Here is a 9,895-nt window from a genome sequence, read left to right as displayed (position 1 = left end):
CTGGCGAGGCTCCCGCCTCAGGCCTTAGTCCTCACGCGCGCCGGGTCCCTGCGGCCGGCCCAGCCCGGAGGAACCCGCCGCGGGCCGGGAAGCGGGCCGCCCTCGCGCGCGCCCTCCCTGCCTCCCTAGCTCACGGAGTCCGCCCCACAGGCAGGGGGCCGGGCTTCGGCGCAGGGGCGGTGCTTGCGCGCGCCCTCCCCGCCTATCTCCCCGCCTCCCTCGCTCACTGGTTCCCGCCCCGCGGGGCAGGGGGCTGGGCTCCGGCGAGGGGGCGGTGGCCGCGGAGGTGACAGCCGCTCCCCACCCCAGCAGCCCGCCACGTCCCTCACGTAGCGCGGGGCTGAGCTGCAGAGCGGCGACCTGGCTCCCAGGACTGCCGCTCCTCCAGCCGGCTCGGCATGCAGCTGGCGCGGCTGCTGCGGGGCGCCGCCTCGGCCGGGCCGGGACCCGGGCTGCGCGCCTCCCGGCCCAGAGCCAGCCGCAGCCTCACCTCGGACTCGGGCTCTGGCCCTGCGGCCGAAAGCAGCGTTCCGGGCCAAGTGGACTTCTATGCGCGCTTCTCGCCGTCCCCACTCTCCATGAAGCAGTTCCTAGACTTCGGTGAGTGCGGCCCGGGCCTCCGGCCTTTGTGCGCCGCCGGGGGCGGGGAGCTGCCGCCCCTGACCCCCTCTCGCCTTAGGCACACCCGTCCTCTGTCGTTTTCTCCCCTAGCGGAACCTTGGACGCTTCCTTCCTCCCTCGCGGAGCCGTAAGCTCAGGTGCAGGCCCTTGCTGCCCGGGTAAATAACTGGGGGTGTGTGGCTTTTACTGTGTATCGTTGAAAAACAAACCAGAAGGACCAAAGGCGGAATGACCTCCCGCCTTTCAGCGCAAGTGTACAGATGTGCGTACTGGGCCAGGCCCTTTCCGAAGAGCTGAGCTGCGGGGAGAGGCGAGTGCACGGACACCCCGGGAATCGTGTACGAAATCTGCAGAGCACCATACATGCTCAGTTTTGCATATGTGACTGCGTAAAATTAGCGTGATGATAGGGAATGCAGGTTATATAACTGGCCCTGTGTTTCATAAAATGTTTTTTTCAACAGTGTCTTAGGAGTGTTTCCACGAACAGCAGATTCATTTAATCAGCAATAAATAAGCCTTGAGCACGTGTAAAGTGCGTGAGTACAAGATGCAGTGGGGTTTACCACATATCACTCCTGTGAAAGCGACCCTGCTCAGATGGACGCTTTCTTATTTTCTCTAGAAAACATACAACGGATAGAGGAAGGAACTGCAAAGTTAGGCATTTAACGTTTGACTTTCCTTTTGGGGGCAGTGAACGTGGGTAGAAAAAAGTTGTGCACTGTGAGTACTGTTAGGTCACTGACCTATCACTAGAGGGCTTGAAAGATACTAGCAGGGCTGGCAACTTTATCTTAACAAACAAACCAACCAACCCATTGCCTCAATTCTGACTCATAGTGACCCTGTAGGACAGAACAGAATTGCCCCATAGGGTTACTGGGGCTGTAAATCTTTACGGAAGCAGACTGCCACATCTTTCTCCCTCAGAGTGGATGGTGGACGGAATCCAGGATATTTTGGTTAGTAGCTGAGTGCTTTAACCACTGTGCCACCAGGGCACCTTTATCTTAAAACTGGTTTACAGTGGCAGGCTTTTTAAGCTCAAAGCCCTTTGTTTTGTTTTTACTTTAAAATGGCACTAGTATGCTTAATGGGTGAATTTGACCTTGTTCACAAGTATGTGTTTACACTTGCCACAAGAAAATGTTTTACTTTAATACCATAATTGCCATCTCCAATCTAGTTTTTGCTAAGGGTACCCCTGCTGAAAGAGCAAAATTAAATTAGTGAGTTGAAGTGTATTATTGAAAGAATATGACTTTTCAGTTGACTTTAAATGGAGTTGCTTGCCCAAGGACGCTCTACAGATGTTCTGCTTAGAATCCTGATATGTGAATGGAAAAGGGCAGTCTGCTCTGCAGGAACCTGACAATTGAATTAGACCTGCTGGAGATTAGGTAGCTACAATCTTGAAAATGGTTGCTGAATAGGCCTTGATGTTTTTTGCTTTCTGTTACTTGAAAGGCCCTCTACCTTTACTCTCTGCTTGTGGTGATTTTGTTGTTTGATGTCGAGTGGATTCTCACTCATAGGGACCTTATAGGACAGAGTAGAATTGCCCCATAGGGTTTCCAAAGAGTGACAAGTGGATTTGAACTGCCAACCTTTTGGTTAGGAGCCATAGCTCTTAACCACTGTGCCACAACCTGGGAAACCCTATGGGGCAGTTCTACTCTGTCCTGTAGGGTAGCTATGAGCCAGAATTGACTCGACAGCAATTGTTTTTTTTAAACCTTTTCGGGAGTCAGGTCTTTTCTCTCGTGGACCTGCTGGTGGATTCAAACTGCCAACCTTTTGGTTAGCAGTTGAGCATTTAACCATTGTGCCAATAGAGGGGCTCCTTGGTGATTAATATAGGGGTTCCATATGGAAATGAATGAATCTTCCTATGCACATGTCAAAATTTTCTGGTTTCTTAGACATTTATTCACTTTTTATAAACCTGGAGTTAGGAAGCAGATTTTCAAAATGATAGCAGGTTATATAGGCTAGGCTTTTTGATGTTCTACTGTTAATTAGACTGAGCCTTGGTCAGACTTGCAATGGTTAGGGAGATATTTTAAGGATGCTCAAGAAGTAAAAGCAACAGGAAAGTGTCTTAATTGCTCTGTAGAGGCATTGGAATTCCAGAATTTGGAAGGTTCTTCTGGATACCTCAGAACTCTAAGGGCTGTTATCTTCTCTCCCTGCCTCCCCCTCCACCCCAGCAATGGGTACCTTTTGCCTCCTATTCTGTGCCCTATCATTATGATGATTCTGCCTCTCGGGCCCTGCCAGATAACTTCCTCTTTCTTTCTGCCCGCCTTGTGGCTTCAGCTGCCTGTTTTGACTTACTGCTTTTCCTACCATGTTTGGTTTCAGGATCTGTGGATGCTTGTGAAAAGACCTCATTTATGTTTCTGCGGCAAGAGTTGCCTGTTAGATTGGCAAACATAATGAAAGAAATAAGTCTCCTTCCAGATAATCTTCTCAGGACGCCATCAGTTCAATTAGTACAAAGCTGGTAAGAGTCCCATCTTGTGTTTGCAATTTCGATGGAATTGTGGGCTTTACTCAGCTTTAAAGCCAATGCTTTTTTACTCTACCAGTTGCCATCAAGTCAACTCTGACACACGGTGACCCCATGTGTGTCGGAGTAGAACCTGTGGTCCATGGGATTTTCAATGACTGACTTTTCTGAAGTAGATTGCCTGGCCTTTCTTCTGGGATGCCTCTGGGTGGACTCAAACACCTAACCTTTTGGTTAGCAGCTGAGTGTATTAGCCCTTTGCACCACCCAGGAACTCCTGAGTTTAAGTCATGGATTTGTCACTTCTTAGCGTGACCTGGGTATATTACACTGCTCTCTAGCCTCAGTTTCCTCTGCTCTAGAATGGGGACTAAGTATCTCTCTGTAAATACCAAATGAGCTCACGCATGCTTGGCCAATGTTGGGGTCCACCCTGACCTCTTCTCTTTTGCACCTCAGATTTGTGTGGTTTTCTCCTCACACATGCGCAAACCAGCTTTGATATCTTTCCCAAAAAGTGACTGAAGAGGTGTTAAGGGTGTGCCTGTGTATGTGGCAATCATTGTTATCAGTGGTAATGATATTAATTCAAAAGTGTTAGTTCTTTCAAGTACTGTAAATTTCAAATGAAAGAGTTGGGTAGAGTTAAGCCTTAAAAGGAAAAAATTTAGCTGCAAGGTATTTCTCAGTTATGAGTCTTGGAGCGCCTAGTTTTCCTTTTGTAGGCGTTATAGTTTATGAGAGAAACTGATCTTCTTTAAAATAAAAAGTGATATAAGGATGACTTCTGTATATATGATAATCAGATACTATCTAGTCCAAGTATGGAACAGTTATAAATTTAGTTTAAGTAAGAGGCATTTGTTTAAGAATAGTGGAATATAAAGGAGAAAATATACTTTTCTATGGAAGCGTATTTCTGTTTTTTAAAAAATTCTTCATTAATGAAGAACTGATGTGAACTGTGAACTTCCACTTAAAGCACAATAAAAAAAAATCTTCATTAAAAATAGAATATGCTACTTTTTGAAGTCTAGTCTGTGCCTACCTAGCACGTTAGAGATACTCAAGTGTGTCTTGAGTGTAGTGCAGTTTTTCTTGCCAATGAAGAGAAAATTAAGGGTTAACAATACCAGAATCACTTGTACTTAACTTTGGAGTGCAGTGAAGCATTTTGTTATTTAGGGACAGCCTTCTGCTCCAAAACAAGGATTTACAGATTTTTAAACACTTTCATCACCACCCGAACACAGTGGTTGAGTGCATTGTTGCCATCCGAAAGGTCAGTGGTTGGAATCTACCAGCTGCTCCTTGGGAGAAAGATGTGGCAGTCTGCTTCCGTAAAGATTACAGCCTTGGAAACCTTATGAGACGGTTCTCCTCTGCCCTATAGGGTTGCAATGGGTTGGAATCAACTCAATGGCAACGGGTTTGGTTGGTATTACCTCCTGGGTCCTGGATGGTTGCTAAGTTAGGGCAGTTGTAGATAAAGCACCAAAAGAAGAGCAGACCATGCACTGCTGATGAAGGTACCCGCTAACCCACTGCCGTCGAGTTGATTCCAACTCATAGCGACCCTACAGGACAGAGTAGGACTGCCCCTTAGAGTTTCCAAGGAGCACCTGGTGGATTAGAACCACTGACCTTTTGGTTAGCAGCCGTAGCTCTTACCCACTATGCCACCAGGGTTTCCACTGAATGATAGTGGGTGATTTTAGCCCAGGCCCTGCACTGCCGTTATACCTGGCTTCATTACCTTGAGAAAGTCATTTGGCCTCTCTTCCTCATTTTGGTCATTCCTTAACAGGTGCTTTGCTACCTTGAATTATTCAGTCAGTTAAAACCTACATTTTCATGCCTTTAGTTTTTGCACAGCTCTGTTTAAAAGAACGACATGGTAGATAGCAGACTTTCAGTAAATATTTGTTGATTAGACATAAACATCTAAAATTAAGATTTTAAAGCAAAGACATTTAAGTTAGCCTCCTAGAGCAGGGTAGGGTGTCTCCTTCTTTTACCAAGACTGAGACAGCTTAAGTCATTTGCCCAAGATCATTTGGATTTGGTGATAGATTCAGTTCTTACAATGCCTAGTACTCCTACTGTAATGTACAGGTATGACTAAAATAAAATTTAAAACTATTTTTGGGTATAGAACTTAAAAATAGGGTGATTTTTGACTCGTAGGGACCCCACGTGACAGAGTAGAGCTGCCTCCTAAGGTTTCTAGGCTGTAATCTGCACAGGGAGAAGCTCTAGTGGCAAATGGTGAGTGATTGGCTGCGAACCCAAAGGCCTAGTTTGAACCCACCTGAGGCTCTGTAGGAGAAAAGACCTGGCAATCAGCTCGCATAAAGATTACAGCCTAGGAAACCCTATGAGGCAGCTCTACTCTGTCCTGTAGGGTCGCTATGAGTAAGCATTGACTTGACGACACACAACAACAATGGTACACAGCAACAACAGATCTTTACAGGGACAGACAGGTCTTACTCCCATGGGGCCACTGGGTAGGTTCCAACTGCCAACCTTTTAGTTAGCAGCTGAATGCTTAACCATTGGACTGCCAGGGCTCCTTTAAAAAACAAGCAGTAGGACATCTTAAAATTCTTAAATCAAATTTGACGTATGCTTTGAAGAGAAAATATGCGCCTTCTGTGTGCCAGTCACTTTGCTGGAATGTGAGTGGGTATAAAAATCCTACATTAACCATAATTTGTAGCAGTATCCTAAATTAAGAAATGTTAAATAGATTTTCAACATTTTCACAATATCGAACTTGCAGGATGTAAAAGAGCAAACTTACCCTTTTGATTTACGTTTTAGGTATATCCAGAGTCTTCAGGAGCTTCTTGATTTTAAGGACAAAAGCGCTGAAGATGCTAAAACTATTTATGAGTAAGTACAATATTTTGACCCTATCCTGAAAAGAATTTTTATACCCATTAAATATCATGTAAAAAAAGTAAATGCAGTAAGCTTAAACCTACTTTTGCTTCACTTTAAGGAAATTGATTACCTTTTAGTTTCTCTCTACTCTAAAACATATGTTAGTATAAAACCAAACCCAAGCACATTGCAGTTGAGTTGATTCTGACTCACAGTGACCCTATAGGACAGAGTAGAACTGCCCCATAGAGTTTCCAAGGAGCAGCTGGTAGATTTGAACTGCCGACTTTTTGGTTAGCAGCCAAACGCTTAACCACTGCTCCACCAGGGCCTGTGTGGTGATATACATATCTATTAACAAACGGCTAGCACGGCCAAGGCAAGTAACGTGAATCAATAAGTTGGGCTGGGTATAAGAAATGCTTCATGTTCCTCTTTAAGAAAAAACACAGTTCAAGTGTGATAATCAGTGGAAATCTAGATGTGGCCTCTGTCACTTGGACAATAGGAGAATGGTGGGGACTGTTTACTTGGAGAGCTGCTGTCTTAGGTTTCTGTTACACGTTTCTTTCTTTCTTTAACTCTCTTTAAAGATGATAGCAGTACTTTTAAACATGATTAAATAAAAGTATCGGTTAGAAGATTTTGGTCTGGAAATAACACCATTCATCAAGAATTTACTCTGTGCCTAGGTATTGAGCAGACTACTTTTTATGAGCAATGTCATTTAGTCTTTAAAACAACTCTACTGAGATAATGTTGTTTGTGCACAAAGAGGTTAAGTAACTTAAGGTCCTGTAGCTAGCAGGTGGTAGAATCAGGATTTGACCCAAGCAGTCTTACTTAAAACTATACACTTTGCTTTAGAACCTTCTGAAAAGGGGTTAGTCATTCAGAGCTAAATCTAGAAAATAGGGTGAGCAATCAAGCTTTTTTGTTTTTAAAGAGATAAATAAAGGGGGTGACTGGAATGGTAAGTTACTTGTTTTTGAGGAGTTTTGTTGTTCGTAGTTTGGTCTAACAGTTTGCTTTTAAGGCTGATTACAAGCTAGGAATTTAAAAAGTGTTTGAAGCAGAGGAAGCATCCTTGAAATAAGTTAATAATACTCAAGGCGATTATTTTGAATGGGAAAGCACTCATTTGGAAGTGTAAATTCTGGTGGTTATGTTAGAAGATTGGTTTTGTTACTTCATAATTGAAACTCCTTTCCTCTTATATTTAACTGTCTAAATTAACCAGGCAACAATGTCTTTTAAATGATAGACATAGGAAGCCTGAATGATTTGAAAGTTTTCCTTTTAATACAACTGTCTACTTTTCCTCTCCCATTTTGTAAACCCATAGGATAAATGAAATCAGAGTTCTTTTCTAATTTTTCTCTTGAGTTCTCTCTTTGAACTCTAGGGAATAGTCCCAAAGGCAGACAGATTTTATTTGCTAATTCACTTTCATTCCTTACGGAACCTGTGTTCCCTGGAAGCAAGTGCGCTGTCTTCCCTTATGCTGAATGTCCCTGGAATACCATCCTCATAGTGCTCAGATGACCTGAGTTGATAGTCGTTAAGAAAACCCTTAACATATATTTTATGACCTGAAATATGTAAGTGTAGGAAAACATGAACTGATGCTTCTTTTGCTGAACTAGGAATTTCTTTGTCTTGTGTAGCTGGTTAAACTTATTTTTCAGTATTAAATTCACTTGTTAAAATATTTGGCCATTTTGACAGCCAGGTTTGTTTAGCTTTACAGACACTGTGATACGGATCAGGAACCGACACAATGACGTCATCCCCACAATGGCCCAGGGTGTGGTCGAGTATAAGGAGAGCTTCGGGGTGGATCCTGTCACCAGCCAGAATGTGCAGTACTTTCTGGATCGTTTCTACATGAGTCGTATTTCAATTAGAATGTTACTCAATCAGCACTGTAAGTGTCAGAGAGTCAAGAGAAGAACCTAAATAAAATGTGTTGGTACATTTTAAATTTATTTTTAAAACTTCTTTTTATGGGGAGTGTTTAGTTTTACTTTTTTTGCATGTTAGGAAAAGTAAATATCTATATATATGGTATTTTTATTGAATGTAAAATTCTATGTTTATGCATAAGGAAAATACTCTTTCTGCTATTTGGCACCATTCAGAGAAATAGTAGTCAAACCTGGAAAAGGGCGTTAGGTACCTAATTGCTTTTTATTTTTTGTTTTTTGATAGCTTTGTTGTTTGGTGGAAAAGGCAAAGGAAGTCCATCTCATCGAAAACACATTGGAAGCATAAATCCACACTGCAACGTAGTTGAAGTCATTAAAGGTAAACAGTTAAGTTTCTCCTTTCAGAAAGAATGCAAAAATTAAAATTAATTGTTATTTCTTGCTATTAAAATAACTATATCATGAGATAGAATGTTAAGAGTAAATATGTGGATTGTTTGAAAATAACTTTGTAACCTACCTGTGTGTTATACATAGGATGAAAGATTTTGATACAATATTTTGTTAGGCAGAGTATGGTGATACTGTCGAGGAGATCTTTTTCATTTTAGAAAGTTCAAGTCCCCCTTCTAGCTCCCTATGATAGGAGCCATAATTCATACCACTTTGTTGTGTTCTTCCACACAATTTTGTGTTTATACTGTAATACGCACATAATTTTTCTTGGTCTTTCATTGTTTTTATATAGTGGGATACTCTATGTGTATTTTCTGTAAGTTTACAGACATTGTACCATGGTAGTACACCTGGAGATATCCTGTCTTAGGCTAGGTTTTCTAGAGAAGTGTACCAGTGAAATGTGTGTGTGTGTACATACATATACACAGAGAGAGAGATTTGTCTCAAGGAAATAGCTCATGTGGGTGGTAGAGGCTGGCAAGTCCTAAGTCTGTGAATCACATGTCAGTCTGGAGGCTTCTCCTGACTCATGTAGCTTCAGGGGCTGATGAACCCAAGAGCAGCAGGTCAGACGGCAGATCGCTGGCTCACAGGCTGCAGGAGGCTGACAAATCCCAAGATCAGCAGTAAGCTTCTAGCTCAAGTCCCGAGAACAGGAGGTCAGATTGTGAGGAGCTGGATGCGGGATCCAGAGTGAGAGCCTTGCTGGAACATCCATTTATAAACTGGAGGCAGGCCACACCCTCGAGGAAACTCCCTTTCAACTGAGTGACTGCTCATTGCAGATCTCATCATGGAGTTGATTATATCATTATATAACTGCCAAATTACATCATAACTGCCATATCACTGAGAATCATGGCCCAGCCAAGTTGACATACGATCTTAACTGTCATAGCCCACTACTTGTCAACTTGGCACCTGTACACATCTCCTTAAACCATACATAATCTCTAAATAAAGAGAATTATAAAGTCATACTTGTGCTTAACATGATACAACTAACATGCTTATAACTGAAAATGCACTAGCCCCATTTACAACTTACATTTTATAAGTGAAGAAAACAAAAATATTTAATGCACACTGTAAAAATGGCATGGAGGCAGTGTCTGACCTCCTCTAACCCTACAAGGAGGAAGGAGAATCAAAATCAACAGCACAAGGCTTACTTCCATTAGGCAGAGGCCAGACAAGCTTCCACTCTCCGCTGTCTTTATTAATTCTGACAGCAACCGTTCCTCACATAGCACTCTACTTCTCTGCTGGGTCTGATAATTTGTTGCAATGGCCACACAGAACTCAAAGACCATACTCATGATTATGGGGTTTATTATAAGGAAAGTAACAGTTAAAATTCAGACTCAAGAATACTCAGGATATAGTTCTTTCATCAGGACAGCCTGTCCCCGAGCTGTGCTTGCAGGCATGCCTCTCCCTGGACCTCAGTCTCTGCTCAAAGGCACCTTCAGCTTTCTCTCTC

General features: G+C 43.0%; 1 protein-coding gene across 2 annotated transcripts in view; it reads left to right on the top strand.

Moving 5' to 3' along the window:
• Positions 1-383: 383 nt before the first annotated feature.
• PDK1 (pyruvate dehydrogenase kinase 1) overlaps positions 384-9,895 on the top strand; it is a 60,225-nt gene continuing 50,713 nt past the window's right edge. The window contains exons 1-5 of one of the 2 annotated variants that reach the window (XM_010602823.3): positions 384-600; positions 2,989-3,130; positions 5,963-6,034; positions 7,768-7,952; positions 8,237-8,332. In XM_010602823.3, coding sequence (XP_010601125.2) covers positions 399-600; positions 2,989-3,130; positions 5,963-6,034; positions 7,768-7,952; positions 8,237-8,332 — 697 coding nt within the window. In that variant the 5' untranslated portion in view covers positions 384-398. The remainder of the gene's footprint in view (positions 601-2,988; positions 3,131-5,962; positions 6,035-7,767; positions 7,953-8,236; positions 8,333-9,895) is intronic. The other variant, XM_010602824.3, reaches the window with a different exon arrangement.

This window comes from Loxodonta africana, chromosome 6, assembly GCF_030014295.1.
Source record: "Loxodonta africana isolate mLoxAfr1 chromosome 6, mLoxAfr1.hap2, whole genome shotgun sequence".
Taxonomy (NCBI): domain Eukaryota; kingdom Metazoa; phylum Chordata; class Mammalia; order Proboscidea; family Elephantidae; genus Loxodonta; species Loxodonta africana.
Note: the sequence above shows the minus strand (reverse complement) of the source record. Positions and strands in the feature narration are given on the sequence as shown.